Source organism: Tiliqua scincoides, chromosome 1, assembly GCF_035046505.1.
Source record: "Tiliqua scincoides isolate rTilSci1 chromosome 1, rTilSci1.hap2, whole genome shotgun sequence".
In the NCBI taxonomy this organism is placed as follows: Eukaryota; Metazoa; Chordata; class Lepidosauria; order Squamata; family Scincidae; genus Tiliqua; species Tiliqua scincoides.
Window position 1 is genome coordinate 115498004 of NC_089821.1, and position 19547 is coordinate 115517550.

The window sequence follows — 19547 nt, forward strand, 5'->3', positions numbered from 1 at the left end:
TCTTGCTTTAACATCAGCATTCTAAACCTAATTGGTTCTGACACCCAGGCAAATAAAAGGGTGATATCTAGCATGGATCATTTGACAAATACTTTCTAAGTAGTGCCTCCTGTCATCATTTTATCTGACTTCACAACAGCTACACAACACAACAGCCAAAAACTTCTAATATTCAGTATGCCATTTTTTGAGGTAATGCCCAGCTGTGAAGTCAAATGCCCTTAGAAATATAAACCTTTGACAGTATATAGAGTAGCGTATTCAAACAAGAGCATTCAGATACTCTACAGCACGGGTGTCAAACATAAAGCCTGTGGGCTGGATATGGCCCTTGGAAGGTCTTTATGCAGCCCCCATTATAACTGGGCTCTCCCAGCCACCCTATCATCAGTGCAGCTTCTGCCAAAGCTTTGGGCAGGGGAGATGGAAGGGCCCTGAGAAGGCAAGGAATGCTAAGGCGGAAGGGAAGACCAAGAGAGGGAGATGCTGCCAAAATGCTGGGAGAGCCCAATTATCATGTGGGTTGCCCTTTCAGTTGCGCCACTTCTGCTGAGGTGTCACTTCTCAGAGCATCTCTCAGCCACTGAGCTGTGAAGTGATGCCTCATCAGAAGCAGCACTGCTGAAAGGGTGGCCCATGTGACAATTAGGCTCTCTCATATCTTGAAAATATTGTCAAGATTTGCATCGAGATCAAGAATTGGAATCTATGATTAAGACTTATTTTCTGTCATTTGCAGCTAATGAGTTTCTATGTGAGAACAAAGTACTTATTTCTGGGCATCATCTGCTTGATGACATCATTTCTGGGTTAATGATGTCACTTCTACCCCTCAGTAGGCACCATGAATGCTATTCAGTTCACTATATGACATAGTTTGGTATCGCTGCTCTACAGTTTCAGCAGCATCTACTTTTTTTAGTGTGACTAAAGCACTCCAGATATGTGCCATCTGTTTATTAATGCATGCCATGTCTTGCCTTTTTTGTTTAATTACACAGCAACTGACTCTACACTCTTCTTTAGTACTCTGTCATCTATATTAATCTAAATGACTGACAATAAAAAAAAATGCCTCCTGGGTGGTCCCAATATTCTGCAATAAAATTATTCAACCAATACATAATGGGTGCTACCCAGTACAAGTTAAACATGCTTAAGCATGGTCTGGCTTTCTTCCTGTATTTATTCTTCCCATTCCTCCAATGGTAGGTTCCTTTTTTTACAATTAGTGGTAAATCCAGTTTATATTTATCTGGGCATGCAGAAGAAATAAAGTATAACACAAAAACTGCAATTCCAAAGTTGAAAAATACTCTTCTGTTCAAAACCGCTGATTATTATTATTATTATTATTATTATTATTATTAAACTTTATTTATATGCCGCCCTTCTCCCCAAAGGGACCCAGGGCGGCTCACAACATATTAAAAACAGATTAAAAACATAATTTAACCACAAATAAAAACATATTAAAAACACATTAACATATACCCATAAAAACCATAGTCAGATAAAAAGTCAGATAAAAAGAGCAAAACGTAGCAAATCAGAGGATCAGGCCTGTAAAAATACTAAAAAGATACAGAAAAGATGTTTAAAAAGGCCATGCACTCAGATGGCTTCTTTAAACAAAAATGTCTTCAGGCGTCGCCGAAAAGTCTCAAGAGAGGGAGCCATTCTCAAGTCAAGGGGAAGGGAGTTCCATAACGTTGGTGCCACTACTGAGAAGGCCCTATTTCTTGCTGCCGCCCCCCATACCTCCCTAGGTGGCGGCACTTGTAAAAAGGCCTTCTCTGATGACCTAAGAGGACGAGCCGGATTGTACGGAAGTAGGCGATCTCTGAGATACCCTGGCCCAGAGCAGTATAGGGCTTTAAAGGTCAAAACCAGCACCTTGAATTGGGCCCGGAAACGAATGGGCAGCCAATGCAGCCCCCGGAGAAGCGGGCTGACAGAGTCAAACCGCCTAGCTCCAGTGACCACACGGGCCGCCGCATTCTGCACTAATTGCAGTTTCCGAACCGTCTTCAGGGGCAGCCCCACATAAAGCGCGTTACAATAATCTAACCTCAATGTCACCGTGGCATGGATCACCGTGGCCAGGTCTGCCCGATCCAAGTACGGCCGCAGTTAGCGCACCAGCCGAAGCTGAGCGAAGGCCCCCCTAGCCACAGCCGCCACCTGGGAATCCAAGAGCAGCTGCGAATCCAGGTGGACCCCCAAGCTGCGGACCTGCTCCTTCAGAGGGAGTGCAACCCCATTCAGAGCAAGCCGATAGTCCAGTACCTGCATCGGGGATTTCCGAACCAGGAGAGCCTCTGTCTTATCCGGATTTAATTTCAGCTTATTAGCCCCCATCCAGATCCTCACTGCTTCCAGACAGCGCTCTGGGATGTTGGGCATTTTGGAAACATACTGATGTATTCAGACAACTATGCACAGGTTTTTCATGCTTTGAAAGAAAACAAGTGTACTTTCAAATACATATTGCACTACAACTCCCAGTGATGTGACAGAACATTGGTCTCCTACAGCATATTCAGGAAAATATTAAACTCAATTAAGACTTGTGGGATTGAAAAAGAATGAAAATTCTGCTCTTTCAGCAGTTTAAGGCACACTTACCAATGGCACCTTCAAAACCATTCCGGGCAGTGTTTGGACACACAGGACAGCACTCTCCCTCTGGTTTCTGGGGATTTTCACACTCCAAAGGCTCTATACAAAAGATCTTATCACAAAGAATGGCTCCGTTGTCACAGACGCATATCTCACATACTTGAGGTTTCCATATATCCCTATTCAGATACACCTTGCTACCATGAGTGCAGGCAACTTCTTCAGTCTCTGGGTCTAGAAGAAAAAAGAACAAAGTTCACTATAAGTGGTTTCAGATTACTGCGCATAAAGAAATGCCTGCAAAGGAATGAAAATTCCGTATGAGTTACGTAATTCTCATCACAATGCTATTTCTCTGGAGTCATTGTCTGAACAGGACACAACCACGCCAAGGAATCAACTTGGCACTGCAAATTAACTTTGGAGGCAGGACAGCAACTGGGAGCCACAGAGCACACTTATGCAACCATGATGCTCTTGTCTACAGGGGGCCACAGAGAATCTGCAAACACCACACTGCATCCTCTGCCTCTGGCAATGAAGAGGTACAAAATGCAAGCATGTCATTACAAATCTGTGAGTGTGAAGTGCTGGTCATATAAACAAAGGATGCAGATCTACTCTAAACAGATAGCATGATAGCTTCCAGAGTTGATAGAAGCCTTTCAAATGCAATATGAACCATGAAACCCCCCCCCCCCGCCGCCTAGAGATCCCAATGGGTTTGATCTGAGTCAAAAGGACACATGATTGTTCTCATTTACAGGATAAAAAAGTCCATGAACCTCAGCTAGCAAGCTGTTGCTCAGTATGGATGCAGGCATGACGCAGGCTCTGTTCTTCAAAAGACACTAACAATGCCAATGTAGAACAATATACACATTACCTGTACAGCAGCACATCAAAACTAAAACATGTGCAAGCTGTGTCCTCCTGTGCTAAAACTCCAAGGATGTTTTTCTACAGCCCTGAAGGCACCAGTCATATCTAAAAGCCAGCAGCATAGTTTATTGCAGGTATTCAGCCTGCATATACCTGGGATGGAATGGGCAAGGGAAAGTGGCCATAAGATGGAATGAAATATCACTTGTTAGGCAGCCAGAGTTCTGGTATCTATTTTTTTAAAATGCCTATGGCACTCTTCAGTTTATACTTCCTAAAGTGACAAACAATGGTGCAATAAAATACAATGTGAAAATTAAGCAGGAAACAATCAAATGCAAAACAATGAGACCCATGGGAAGGCAGAAGTCTCAGCAATTAAAAGCAGCTAAGTGACATGCTGAAAGGCTTGGGAAAATGAAACAGTCGTTGCTTTGTGCCAAAAAGAAAAAGAAAAAAAGGCAGATTTGGCTCCAGGCAAGCTCTTCTGTGAAGGGCCTTTCACATGAGTCACACCAACCAAGAAGATCCTGCTTCTATCTACCTAACCTCTGCTACCAGGGGTATGTTTCAGAGATCAGCATATTGTATCCATGGTACATGACTCCTGGAAGTTCAAAAACCGAACCAATGTAACTTTGGGATGCATAGGGTAGAACAACGGAAAAAAGAGTGACAATAATACGGAAGAGGACAGAGTAGGAAAAATGCTCAAGGGGTATACCCCTTCCTATCATTTCTCCATATAAGTTGGTCAGCAAGGTCGAAGACAATGCTTCTCAACCATGGTACTCATACCACCAGTGTACTTACCACAAGTGGTACCTTGCAGGATCCACAGACCCCTGCTCCCCGCCAACAAGACCAGCAATGCAATGTGACAAGCAGCAGTAGGAGGTCCAGCATGTGCTTTTCGTCCTCTAAAAAGCCCTCCATCCGCCCTGAGCCTCTTACCAGTGTTTGTTGTGTTGCAACTGGCCACCCAATCTGGAAGTAACTGGTGATTACATCATCAACATTTACTTCTGGTGGAACTTCCAATAGGCGGACGACACAAAGTGGTACAGCAAGGGATAAATGTTGAGAAATGCTGGTCCAGGACTTACTACAGCTTAGCAGTTTTGGATTGATTCAGTGTCAAACTGTACCTGACATAATAGATCTGTGATCAGATTTCCCAACATCTTTCCCTTGGTTGAAAGCAACTGCAGGGGTAATTTGGAATTGAGCCATGATTCTAGAGGAGGGATGTTAACATTTTCCCCCTATGCTACTGCCTCAGGGCCCAGTCCTATCCAATTTTCCAGTGCCAGTGCTGCTGTGCCAATGAGGTATACACGGCTTCCTGTGATGGGGAGGTAGTCACAGAGGCCTCCTCAAGGTATAGGAACATTTGTTCCCTTACCTCAGGGCTGCATTGAGGTGGCACTAGTGCTGGAAAGTTGGATAGGATTGGGCCCTCAATCAAAATCACCACCCTGAAGTCAGAGAGGGGAAAAACATGCAGGTAACTCACAACTAATAACAGAGGTTCGGGTGTATGATTTAGTACATATCATTGCTGCTGTTTTATTATGTCGTTTTGTTTCAGGTAGCAAAAAGACCTATACAATTAGAAAACAAAATATATTTAAGTCAAGGAAACATAATTGAGAAAAGGGTTAACTTTTCCCTTTCCAGTGCCACTGCTTCATTCCAAATCACCAACATGCGTGCTTTACATGTACCATGACCGTCAAATGTACATGTATATCATTTGTTGTTATTCAATGACTTACAGCCGAACATATGAACTATTTGTACTACCTTCACTGAGAACTGTGCTTGACAAATGAGACGATGTGAAAGCTCTATCTGACAAACGTGTAGACCTCTGCTGGTGATATCATTCATGCACACAATGATTTGATATTGCAGGACATGAAGATATGAACGCCCTTTGATTTTGGGGTGCAAATTCCCACCTGCCAAATTCCCTGCCACATCTATGTTTGTGGATTAAAGCAACTGTCAGAGATATAATTAATAACTGTGACTAACCACAATGAATGAATGCGCGTTTATAGTTGGAGCATTTGAAAGCCCATGATTTCACAAGATCATCCTGCAACACCATAGAGAGTAGCTTGAAACCTGCCTCATTTCCCAGCTCTACATTCTGCCTTCCTGAATTGCTTGCACCAGTTGCTAAGCTATTTTCTTTGGGAGACATTTACAAAAAAGGCTCTTCCCCCCCTCCCTGTACTCACATGATAGCACCAAAACAAAAACATACAGGTGCACATGACAATCTGGTTCTTTTCAAATCAGATGCAATAGAGAACAGTGGAAAACTTTATGGACATAGCTCAAGGCAAGCTGTACCAGCATTCATTTCAACATAACATCATGCCTGTGCAGAAACTATTTTCTTCCTAGAGAGTACAGAAGTTTTAGTTAGACTTCTGCTTCCCTCTTCTCCACCCATTTCCTGATCTCCTCATCATAAGAAGTGACTGCTCAAAGCAAGAGATCCTGCTCTCATCTGAAAGAGGAATCTTCCTTAATCCTGGGGAGCTAAACTCCCTTTAAAGCATTCTTGGATTCAAATAGCTACAGGTTCTTCTGTTTCAGGCATTCAGATCTCCTCACAAGCGGGAGGGGGAAGGGGAGTGCACCACAAGTCTGAGGCCCACGCCCTCCTCTTCCTATGGAGATAACGTCTCTGGACAAACCTTACTCACATCTGTCATTCTCCAGATTTAGCCTTATATGTATAGGAAGGCAGGAGTGTTTAAAGATCAAGAAGCTGATTTGTTAGAATGCAAACCAGATGTCAACAGAGTAACCAAAGCGTGGTATGAGCATATTGGAGGAACTGACTACCCAAACTCAAGGGAAGTTATTCCACCAACATCAAATTCCACCATGAAATAATACAACAGATGTGTCATTAACTATTACTTACCAGCACTCACTTCCCTCAATGTGCAGAGCAAATACTGAACTTCTAGCATTCTTGGGGGGGGGGGGGGGGAGGCCTGACCTGAGCTGACAAAACAACAATCTCCACCGGATGCACACTCTCAAGAGGAAATGTTACCAGCATGATACAGAGACATCAACCACCGTGAGGCTTATGGTCCACTTGGAAGAGTGTGAAAGACATCCTCGACGGCTTTCCACTCGCTTCTCCCTCCTGTGCAGGAGAGAATGCACTGCTTGACATACACTAGTAGCCTTTCCCTTCAGATGTTTGGCATATGGGTTGTGTCTTGCTTAATGCGTCACCTCTGGAAAAGACCAAATTGTTCAGAAAAGAAGCACACGTTTCTGACCTAAAATGGCCTTCTGTCCTGTTTTCAGATGAACCACAAAAGAACATGAGCTTTCCCCTCTTCGCTGCTAGTTTTCTCCGCCTCTGCTATGCTAAGAGTCTGCAAACCGAATGACTGCAGTGAACCGTGCCACTGGCATTCAGGTATGGTCAATAATTTTAGAACTGTCGGAAAGCACGCTTGGGATTGCTGCCTGACCAAAATCCTACAAGTTTTGCCAGATTTTCTCTTAGTGAATACATGTGATTACATGACATGTATTCACTAAGGGGGATTTTTCATAAGCAAATAACTTCGTCCACTCTACAGTGGAAAAGCACTCTACACATGTGCAGAAGCACTCTGCCCTTTGTGTCAGAATTCTTAAGAATGGGTGCCGCAATCGTATGTATGTCTATTCAGAAGTAAGTCTTTGTTTTCAGTGGGGTTTACTCCCTGCAATGTATGCATAGGACTTCAGTCTAAGAGTGGCGATCCTGGTGGTACAAGACAGGACTTTCAAAATATTAAAGTATGGAAGCCAGACAAGGTTCTATTTGGGGCCTATGTTCACAGTGGCCTCAATTTGGCAGCCATCTTGGAAAAGAGTTGAAGGAGCATGGCCAGCCTTAGCAAGAAATTCCATGAAATAGGCCTGAGGTGCTAGATTTAGGTGACTTCGTCACACACATTAGTTGGCTTGGTTCACATCACACATGTTTAGCAGCCTTATTGCTTCTGCACATTCACACAAAATACTGGCAAACGTGTAACTAATGTGAGCTATGTGTTTCCTTTAAGGACCAGCTTAACGCTGATCTGCTTGTCCTTAACTAAGCTGGAACTGGCCACTCCACCCCATCTATCACCACTGCTCCACTGCTGGGAGTTTCCCAGAACAGACAGCAGCTGCAGGGAGGGACTGGAATGGGTCCATGGAGCAGGCAAACAGAGGAAACCCCCACCCCATGCTGTGGCCGTGATCTGCAGGTGAGTTTGTGTCAATCCAGCTGCTACCTCTTAAGAAAAATAAGCGCGTCAGTGCTAAAACCCATGCTTAATGTAATGTGTGATTTGATGCTCACTCTGCAAATCTCTCATATACTATGGGTGTCATCCTATACCTGGGACAGAGTTCCACTAAACTCAATCAAACTTCAGAGTAGACATACATAGAATTGTGCATACCTAGATTATCTGCTAAAATACATAATGTTTTTTCAGAGTTAAATTGCAAAAGTACAGTGCTATTTCTGCACTGTCTAGTTCAGTGGTCCCCAAACTCTTACAGGTGAGTTAGGAACCAGGTAAGTATTTGTGTGGGTGGGTGGGGAGGGAGGTGGGGGCAGTAACGGCACTGTAGCAATTGCAGCACTGTTGCTGCCAAGGGGCTTATTTTTTACCTTAGAGGCAGAGCTGGCCTCCTGCAGGGTCCTGGAGACTTCCAGCCCCCTCCAACGTCCTCCAAGGCTTCTCTGAACACTCCTTATCTCCAATCAGCAGGTACTTCAATTTCTGCATGAAAACTGCTGACTGGAGATAGGGATTGTTTATAGAAGCCTCGGAAGACATTGGAAGGGGCTACAAGCCTCCAGGACCCTGCAGGAGGCCAGCTCTGCTTCCAAGGTAAAAAATAAGCCCCTTGGCAGAGGCAGCACTGTGATCTCTGCAACACTGTCACTGCCATCAGCTCAGGGTCTCATCCCTTAAGGGGGAATGCCCTGCTTCCAGTTCCTATGGTGGACTGTGACCCAGCAGTTTGGGAGCAACTAGTCTAGTTTATTGGCAACCTGCCATCCTAACCAACCTCTCAGGGTTGTTGTGAGAACAAAAGTAGGGAAGAAACAATGGACACCACCCTAAGCAACTTGGAGGAAGGGAGGTAGTAAAATGTGACAGACAGACAGACAGACAAATACAATGAAAAATTATAGGAAGGCAAGAGAAAGGATTGACAATGGCTATAGCTGGTTTTCCTTATTTAAGTGACCTGTTAGAATACAAAAGGAATAAGAGCACTAAAATGCTTATTCTTTGTTTGATTTTTTTCCCCACACGTCTATCACAACAGCTGACCATGTCATTAAACAACAACATTTATATATGCAGATATAAAATAAATTTCCGGAGTGCAAATATGAGTAACCTTACTGTTTTCCTTATATGAGACTGTTACAATTGACCATTAAAAAAAAAAAAACTGCTGTGAGAGCAATGACTGTCACTGATTTCACAGAGATGAGTTCAGACTTTGGAAAATGTCTGCAGTTTCTTACAGTTTTAACACAATGTAAAGAATTTTGTAGACAACCACGAGGTGGCAGCCAAAGCCAGCTAACAAGGAGATGCGATGGAAGGCCTTGCATAGTGCACAAAAGCAGGCAAGTCTCATTTGTTTGGACTTATTTGGGTTGGTTGTGGATTCCGGTTTCCTGCCAAAGGAACTTTTCTGAGTAATGTTAAGATCAACACTGCTGAGATGCAAGGAAGGAGGAGTGTGGATGTGCCTTTAAAACAGAGATTGCAACATCTGGCTAATGCAGCTGACATTAAAATTGGTGTTAGCTTACGCTGGACCTACCCACTGGCTCTGTACCAGGATGACTGAGTCATAGCTCACCAAGACTGGTTTACACATGAGAAACGGGGAAGAGAGAACAATAGCACAACTCTTTGTGAAGATATTCCCTAGTAATAATGTTCCTAATACAAAGTATTTATCTCTCTCAGTTTGACCTCAGTATGAATTCCAAAATTCATTGCCCTTGCTGTGTGTTCCAACAGCCATAGGACTAGGGATGGATGACAGCACCAGTCTTATCAGCCCTGTTCCCACGCCATCCAGAATGTGAGAACAAACGCTCCAGGGGAGCATAGGAGAGGGGGTGGCAGGATCAGAGGGGCAGATCCTGTCCTCCTAGTCTATGCATACTTGGTTGAACATCTGTATAGCATATCCATGAATAATTGTATGTACACTGGGCTCTCCACGCAATCTAGAACCCAGGAAAAGCAGGGAGGGAGCCCTATGCACTGTGTATACACATGTATACACCCTGCAAACAGTTGCTTCAATATATATTTTTCCTCTAGGTGTATTCACTCAGCTTGGATATGTTATAAGAACAGGGTTATTTTTCCTGAGCTACCTTCACTAACAAAAAACCCAGAATTTAGGGTGTTTCATGAACAGCACAGTCATTTTTAAACACTGTGCCATAGCACACCATGCCACAAGTGTCCGCAGCTGTGCTGCAGGAATTTGGGAGACGGTCATTTATTAGTAGGGCCATTGTGGGATGTGAGGCCGTCCCCCCACTCGCAGCATGGTGTGCCTTGTTAATTGTCAAAAAACTGATGGTGTGCCTTGTCAATTTTAGTGCTATCTCAGTGTGCCATGAGATGGAAAAGATTGAAAATCTCTGGTCTGGCATCACAGGGGTCAGTTTGAATTACTGGCATGAAATGGTGAAATGAATTCATTTTTATCTTGCTTCAGTTGAATAAATTAATAGGTAACCAGATTAGAATTGCATTCAATTTTCACTGCAGTCAGATAAAACGAACCAGTAATAACCTGATCATTCACATAGAACTGTATGTAGAAAGGCCATGCACTGCATCTGTGATCCTGGCCAAGTCACTCTCAGCCTAGGCTATCCCACAAGGTTGTTAGGAATAAACTGAGTTAAAGCAGTGGTTCGCAAACATTTAGCACCGGGACCCACTTCTTAGAATGAGAATCTGTCAGGACCCACCAGAAGTGATGTCATGACCGGAAGTGACATAATCAAGCAAGGAAATTTTTAGCAATCCTAGGCTGCAGCCCTACCCATACTATCCTAGGAGTAACTTCCATTTACCATCATTGTTAAAAGCATATGCACAATAGCCTGTTAAAAGTATAGAGCAGTCACATACCATGACAGCATCAAGTCTACTATGTAAAAATGAAATATTGAATGGGGACCAACCTGAAATTGGCTTGTGACCCACCTAGTGGGTCTGAACCAAAGTATGAGAAATACTGAAAAGAAATACAGAAGAAAATGCTGAATAAAATTAAAATAAGGTTGCATTTGAGACTTTACTTGCAAAGGTAACTGGACTGGACTGGACTGTTTCCAGTACTCGCAAAGGTAACTGGAAACATCATGAAGGAAATACGAATAAAATTGAAAGGAATACATGTCATTTAAAGGAATCTAGTATATTCCATCTGTATAAATTCTTCTACACCTTTAACATATTTTGGCTTTACCTTCATCTGAGTTACATGCAATAAGCACCCATGAATTAATCTCCATGGTTAACAAACCAGAAGCGCAGAACTAAATCAAAGTGAAAGCTGCTATGCAAGAGCAATCACACCGCAGACAAGTCCTGTATGGACATGGACAATTATGCCTATAGAAAGTAGAAGAGGCACTCTAACAAGGTCCTGAATAACCCTACACTCTGCTGCAGTCCAGATGTGCCCAATCCAAAGATTGCAGGGGAGAATGTACAGTACTGTACTTGTGAAGGTAACTGGAAACAGATAAATAAAGTTTGGAAAAACAGGGCATGATGAGACCAAAACTAAGTGGTATTTGGCCCACTGATTTCAGAAAACCCCTGCATGAGAAGGCCTGTAAAATGCCCCAGATTGTTCTGCAATGCCCTTGGGTGCTGAGGCAGATCTGGAAGATGAGTCACTGTGTAAACTGCTGGCTTAGGCAATTGAAGCCTCTCATATAAACCACTCAGGAATTGTCTGGATGCTGTGGTTTGATGTGTAAAGGGTAAAACGTGGCGATGAGCATCCTGTTCATAAAGATGTCCATAGCTTCAAGTGAGAACATAGCAATAAACTGCCTTAATTACAGAGGCATTCCTTGCCAGGCCAGCCAGAGAGTGCTCTGTTGAGCTAATACCCTCCTATACTGCCTTGAGATGAAATCTTACTACAAAATGTGGCTGGCTCATCTTCTCCAGGGAGCAAGAATAGCACCAAGGTGGGGAATGGCTAGTCTCAGTCTGACCAACTTCACCCACCCCCATTCTGCAACAGGAAGTGATGATTCAGTCACACCATCAGGGAGCTCTGACTTTAGGAAATGTCAGCTTAGCTCAGCAAGAGGTCTCAGCCGCCATCTTATACATTTCTGGGTCAACCACAAGCATTGCTTCAGAGAAAGTCTTCACTCCAGGCAGACTTGGCAGAGCTGTTGTGGTATTTCATACTAGGGATTCAAGTTTCCCTCCCCTTCCCTGTCTTGTTTGAATGGCTTAGATCAGAGGTTCCCAATCTGTGTGTCATGAAGCTGGGGTGTCATGGGCTACCCACTGCCTGGCAGCAAGACAGAGGCATGAGCCTCCAGACAGCGACATGAGGCTCAGTGTGTCAGGTGGAGCTGCAGCATGTGAAAATCGCACACTGCAAAAAGCCGTCCTGCCTGCCCTGACTCTCTTACCACTGTCTGAAGGCTCGTGTTAGCCCTCAGAACCCAGAAATGAATGGCAGTGATGTCACTGTGTGACATATTCCACATCATCATCTTTCACTTCTGGGTTCTGAGGGTGTCACAGCAGCAGTAGTACGTTGGCAAACCACTGGCTTGGATGGTGGTAAAAGATTCAGTGAGTAATACAGGGTTACATTCTTACTGTAAAAGTAGACAGTGTAATTATACAGAGTTTCGCAGGAGACATTTCCATCTTAAGAACAATTGCAGGCTCCCCCCCCCCTATTCTTACTAGACAAAAATTTCCATTGATAGAATATGGGAGTTTCCCCCCCCCCCCCAGATAAAATAGCACATAGGGAGCCATAACTGGATCGCTGGTACAGGCAAAGTACTCAGTCCTCCTTACTCCATGCTCCTATTTTGCCACATTTTGTGGGGATGGCACTATTTGTAAAAGAAACAAACCCATTAAGCCATATTATTCACATGTTGTTGTAACACATAGTTTGGCCCTCAAAGTACCCTTGTGGATGCTCATAGCAGCATTGATTTCTAGTTCAGTTTTGCCTTGTCAGGCTTTCCTTTTACTGTAGCGACAGAAGCCCTGAGGTTGTTTTGTGCTGGGATTTGAGGCATCTTTCATAAGTCCATGCCTTGCCAATTACATTATAGCTTCTAGTATAGCCAGGTTATAGGTTCCGGTAAATCCAAGTCCATGACAGATGGTCTACAGAGAGTCTCGTTGTAGCCAACCCAACAACCAAATCAATGCAATTTGGGGTAAGAGTGTTTGTGTCTATGGCAATCACTACCAGAAATATGTGGTTAAAAACTCTGAATGAAGATTCAGGATTCACCTGGTCTTTCTTGCAATGTTATTTGGGACCTGGATGATGCAACAGTGGAGATGAGAAATCAAAAAAATTTATTACCTTCAGTTAAAAGGTAGGATAACACACAGTTTAGAAGACCTTTCAGTTATTCACAACCAAAGGCTGCAATCCTATCCACACTTACCTGAAAGTAAGCCCCAGTGAGACTTACATCTGAGTAAACATGCATAGGATTGGGTTTTAAGGCTGCAATCCTACCACACTTACCTGGGGAGTAAGTTCTATTGAACTCAGTTGAACTAACTTCCAAATAGACATGCATACAATTGTGCTGTAATAAATGTATCTAAATGGCAGCCCAGGTTATCTTCTGCAGTAAGTAATCTCTTCCTCCACCAGGAAAAGCTGCAAAATTGTTTTGACCCAAAACAATTGCAGGATTGCAGGACACCCCAAAAAATGAATCAGTACACTGTGGGCAAGGACAGTCCTAAAATACCCTTTGCAGGTCTCCAAAATCTTGTCTCCTGTCCATAGCCTTTGACTGCTCTGGAAGGAAAGCACATCACCTAGAAACCTGGTTGTTTTCAGGGCCCAGCACCATTATTGGAAACACATATTTGGATCTCACAGAGATCCCAAGCCCCAGGTGAAATTGAGCATTTAGGAGGCCCCTTTTATTGTTCCATGTGCTGCTGGTAACCTGAATGCCTAATCTTGCTGGAGGATGAGAGTATTGCCTTTGGTGGAATTCCAATTACAAGATGGATAGATTCCACTCTATAATCCAAATTCCATTCTATATTCACATCTGTCCCTGTAGAACTAACAAGTAAGCGTAGCCATTTCTTAAAAGGAGGGGCTGTAGGAAATAGCATTCAGCATCATGTGTTTTGGGATTGAGCAGTGGGTCGCCTTAAGCACAATTGTGCACAACTGAAAAGAGCCACACAGCAAAAGAATGGTTTGTATTGCAAACTAATGGTTTCATCTTATATCATTTCAGCATGCTGAAAAGATGGAAAATGTGAGAACATCTGTGCACCATCTCCTCACATCCCTTTCCCCATCATGATCACTACATGGCCTCTTGGACCTCAAACCACCTGCCAAACACAAGCAAAGAGTGGGCCTTGTTCTCGGCAGCTGCAGCTTCGCTTTGGTCCTCCAGAGATCCTACAAGCCTGGGTTAGAGGCCACTTCACATGTGCCATTTTTCCAACAGAGTTTCTCAACAAATGTGTTCACGGTTAAATAAACACTGGTTCCACACTTCAGACAAGATGGTGTACGCACAATTTTCCTACAGACCAGCTACAGGATGCCAACTTGCCACCTTCAATCCAATTTTCCTCAGAACACGGCTGAGCTGAACATTCTCACTAAAGAAATCTTGAATTCAAGGGGCGTGGGGGGGCTGAAATTGGGGGTCAGCAAACTTGGGAGGACAAATTCTTTGGAAGTTTTGCAAGCAGCTTTACTGTTGGTTGGCCTCAGATGTCTTTTCTTCCTTAAAACGTTTTCTTCAGAGCAGTTTTGGAGCAATGACAGCAGCAACAGTGGTGAAGCCCTTTTCCTTGGTTGGCTCCCATCACCCACAGTAATTCCCCCCAAGAATGTCCTGGGAATGATGCTATGTCATGATGTCACATCACTGTGGGAGGGCTTTTTGGCAGAAAATAGAGGCTGCCTATGTTTCAGAATCAGGTTTTTTTTTTAATGAAAACTTTGATCTAACGTCTTAGTCTTTGTCTCCAACTGAATAAATACATTATAACTGCATTTGCTGATTCTTATCTCAGTTTATGATTGCCTCTTCCTTCCTTCCTCCCATCCATTGTCTTCCTTCCATCAACTGCCACTGTCTCAGTTGATATTGGACATCCCTTGAGGCAGAGATGTGTCTTTTGCTTCTGTTAGTCTGCAAAGTATTATGTACACTGTTGATAAGCTAGAATCTAATACATGAATTATAAGCTCTGGGGGCCTTTCCAAAGCAACATAAGATGTGAATTAATGAAGTATTTTGTGGTCAGGGAGAACTTTCAGAGGTTGATTTTTTTTTTATTTTTTTTTAGAAAAGTTTTAATTATTGGGTTCAGTCTTATGCACACTTACTTGGGAGCCAGACCCACACTGAACTCAGTAGGACTTACTTCTGAGTAAAAATGCTTCGAACTGCACTAATAATTATATGGTTTTTTATGTTTTTTCCATCCTGGGCTTTCAGATTAGGTCAGGTTTGAATTCCAAATAAGCACACAATGCCTGCACAGTAAACTCTGTTCTTTCCCAGAATGCATGTCCGTGTAACAGGCTCAAGTTTTGACCCAGATCGTTGCCCTGCCTCTCCCCCATTTTCTAAAAATAAGGACTCCTAATTAGAAAGTTCTGCCGACTTCACCAAGAAGATGGTTTTGATTCAAGCTGAAACATGCTTCACTGAAGAATAAATTGCAGCACAGCTTTTGCTGAAGCTGGAAAGCCACTTGAATAACTTGCTGACTGTACAGCAAAACTATTTATCTAATGCAATGCTGGGTCTTGTGGGAAATTTAAAAAGAAAGGCCAGCAGGAAAACTGGCACCAATGCCAACAAGGACATCTGTAGCCCTCTATTTCCTATTTGTGTTTGCCCAACTACCAGGCAGCAAGTTTTGATTTCACACTGACAAAAGAGCAGGTTTCTGACAGCCCAGGGTGTGATATGACAGATTTTTAAAAAATTGCATCCAGACTGCAGTAGAATGTATGAAATGTTACCAGGCATGACATTCTAACCACTCATAAACACAGGGCTAGCAGATCAAATTTTTTAAAGCATAAGGGATTTTTTTTGGGTGGAAAGACAAAAATGCTTACATAGCTTAATAACATGAACATTCAGGGGCCTGCTTCATCAACTGCAATCCATGGAGCAATGGGCAAGTAGCAAGATGTTTATTATGTTCTGTGAGATTATACTGATCTTTTAAAAGGGCAGCCTTCTCCTGTAAGGTGTATGTAGGAACTCTGTATTAAGTATTCTGGCACAGCAAAGTAACTGTGTGCTTCCTCATACATACAAGCCCAGAATTCACATTCCTCTCTTGCCTTGGTCTGCTACAGGCTGCTACAGGCCTGCCCTTGTTTGTCAGGCAGATATATAGTTAATGCACCAGGGTGGTGCAGTGGTTGTGATGTTGGACTTAGACCTGGAAGAGCCAAGTTCAAATCCCCACTTAGCCATGATGCTTCCTGAGTGACCTTGGGCCAGCTATCATCTCTCAGCCTTACTTACCTCACAGGGTTGTTGTGAGAACGAAAGGAGGGAAGGACCCATATACACCATTCTGGGCTCTTTGGAGGAATGGCAGTATAAAAATGTGACAATAATTAAAATGCATAAATATATATGTATTACTCTTATCTGTGTGAAGCCAAGATCAGCATTAAGCACCTTATATCCTACATTTCCGTAAAGGTATATTTTTTAGAGATCACTTCTGATATTCTCCTAGTTTATTTCATTCACTTTGGAGCATTTTACATTTAAGCTGCCATTTGCAAACCAACCTAGGGACTTAAAATGCTCAACCTTCATTGACTCTCAGTAGGATTTGGGGTCTTGCCCTTTTCATCCTAGATGTAGATACAGATAAATGTTTCATTGAATAGCAAAGGCAACACTCCCCAAAAGTTGTGCCTGAACAAAAACAAGGATGTGAACAAACAAGAAAGCCATCTGTTTAAACACACACACACACACACACACACACACACACACACAGTCAGCAATAAATGAATTCTGTCACCTTGCCCCAAAGTCATTTACAAACACAAGGTTGACAAATGGTTTTCAACACATGCATACCAGTTGCTATTATTTTTTCTTTTAGGATTACTGTTTCTAGGACACAGGAAATTAAAGAAAGATTTTACTTTAGGCTATAGGGGCCAGTGTTATTTACATGTGGCTCCATGCTATGAGATGAAGTACTATATTGAGCTTCTCCACTACTTCAAGCAGAGAACCTATATGAAACAGGTCATTTTTAAATAGAATTCAGAAAAGGATATGCATTTTAAAACAGATCAGCTACAGCTAAAAAAGCCTCACTACAGTTGACTTTGCAGTTCATCTATCATTTATCTCCTTTCTACAAAAGGCAGTGTTCTGTCTGCCAGTAGTGTTCAATATCTCTCTCTCTCTCTCTCTCTCTCTCTCTCTCTCTCTCTGTCCATTAGGCTTAAGTACTGTCAGCACCAAGTTGCTGGAGGTACTGGGGCAAAGACTGGCACTAGGCCCACCCATCCACAGCACAGTCATCCACCCCATGCCAATGTCCCAGAAAAGACTCATTCCACACCTAGAAGTTCCAAGTTACTTGGTGTTTTCAAAACAGAACCATTGCATTACACATTCTCATTGTCCCTTTTATATTTCTGAATTTTGTATAGAACACAGTGCATGTACAGTTTGTCATAGCTTCCACAAACGTGTGCCTTTATCCCTGGTCCCTCTACATTACCAATGTGCACATGTGCATTAATAAAACTCTGCCCCCCCCCCCAAAAAAGATCTGTTCTGGTGTAATGGTGTGCATGACTGCATCAAGATTATTTTTACCCAGTGTTTTCTTGATATGCATGTGCACTTGGTATGCATTCAAAGAAATGAATGAACAATATTTGATTTCCTCACAATCAATATGGCTGGAATAACCCTCTTATATCAAATCCAAATGATCAAATACTTTTAAGTGGCTTTGGATTGTTAGTGTCAGAAACTTATGAGCTGAACAAGCACAGTAATTTATAAATTCAGAAGCTTTTGCTTAATTATAATGAAGACCTTCCATAAATAAAGGGGGGGGGAAACCCTTAAGTTACCCTTTATCCCCTTGAGCATCCTGCCATGTTCACAGTCACAAAATTTAAAGAGGAGTACAGGCATATCCCCATATTTAAGAACATAAGAACAGCCCCACTGGATCAGGCCATAGGCCCATCTAGTCCAGCTTCCTGTATCTCACAGCGGCCCACCAAATGCCCCAGGGAGCACACCAGATAACAAGAGACCTCATCCTCGTGCCCTCCCCTACATCTGGCATTCTGACTTAACCCATTTCTAAAATCAGGAGGTTGCGCATTTGCAGGGTTCCATTCTGTTTTCAGGGCCACTTTAACATGTGGGTGATAATGATCTTGAAATATCTACCCTAACTCAGAGAGTGACTTTGCATGGCCAGAGGGGTGAGTCAACCACCTGGAGTTTTAGAAGAATACAACCTTGGGAATGGGTGCCTGACACCACTGATCAAAAATAACAAAATCAAAATTTTATTTTATTGTTCAAATGAGAGTTGGCATGTCACAAATGAAAAAGTCTTTTGTTTTGCATATTAGATGGGAGGTTGCATTCACCCTGGCTATGGCCCTGCAGATATCATTAGTCAACAACTGCCAGGCATTCTACAGTAAATGAAGCACTGTCAGTTCCACACACACCCCCCCCCCCCCGTCCTTTTTTATATTTCCTACTTTAATATGTATGCATCAGCTCCAGAAGAATTCTTCAAAGGTTTCAGTCTCCCACACACAATCCCGCAGGTCAAAACTAAGTTCCACTACTTTAACAAACAATGAATTAAAACAGAGCCTTTCAAAGGGCTAATTTGCAAGCCTCAAGCCTGACTTCTATTGTGCATTATTACATACTATGTGTCAAATTCTCAGATGACTTTATCCATTTGCTGTAACTTCATAACAACCTTGTGCTGTAAGTTACTGTAAGACTACACTGTAAATTGCTATTGTTTTACACCAGTTTGTTATGATTTGCCTTAAAGAATTCTGGAAATGTTAAGTTGTTGAAGGTGCTGAGAATTCTGTTAGAAATTCCTGGCTGCCAAAATGGGTTTGGGACCTGGTGAAAACATTTTTCAAGCTCTCCAACATAAGTGGACTGGCTAAAAATATTTACCCAAGACAAAAATATATGCAACATATTTGGGACCTGGTTCCCTTTCTGGGTCACTAGGCCCCAGTAATTTGCATTGGCTCCCCTCCACCATTGGTCCTTCTCATTTTGCTACAGTTCCTCTAGTGCAGGGGTGCTCACACTTTTTTGGCTCGAGAGCTACTTTGAAACCCAGCAAGGCCCGGAGATCTACCAGAGCTTTTTTTACAATGTTCGCGCCATCATAACTTATAACATTTATGTGTACAATGCATGTTGGTGTACCTTGAGCCCCACTGAGTATAACAGGACTTACTCCTGAGTAGACATGCCTAGGATTAGGCTGTGAGGCTGCAATCCTAGCCACACTTATCTGGGAGTAAGCCCCATTGAGTACAATGGGCCTTACTCCCAGCGTTTCCTCCCAGAGGCACCTGAAGGGGGGGTTGGCACTCCGCGATCTACTCATTTTGCCTCGCGATCTACCGGTAGATCGCAATCCACCTATTGAGCACCCCTGCTC

At 43.0% G+C, this 19547-nt stretch overlaps 1 protein-coding gene across 1 annotated transcript in view; it reads right to left on the minus strand.

The window, feature by feature from the left end:
* Window positions 1-19547, minus strand: part of COL5A2 (collagen type V alpha 2 chain) — a 177599-nt gene that overhangs the window by 90734 nt on the left and 67318 nt on the right. The window contains exon 2 of the mRNA XM_066612123.1: window positions 2629-2856. Coding sequence (XP_066468220.1) covers window positions 2629-2856 — 228 coding nt within the window. The remainder of the gene's footprint in view (window positions 1-2628; window positions 2857-19547) is intronic.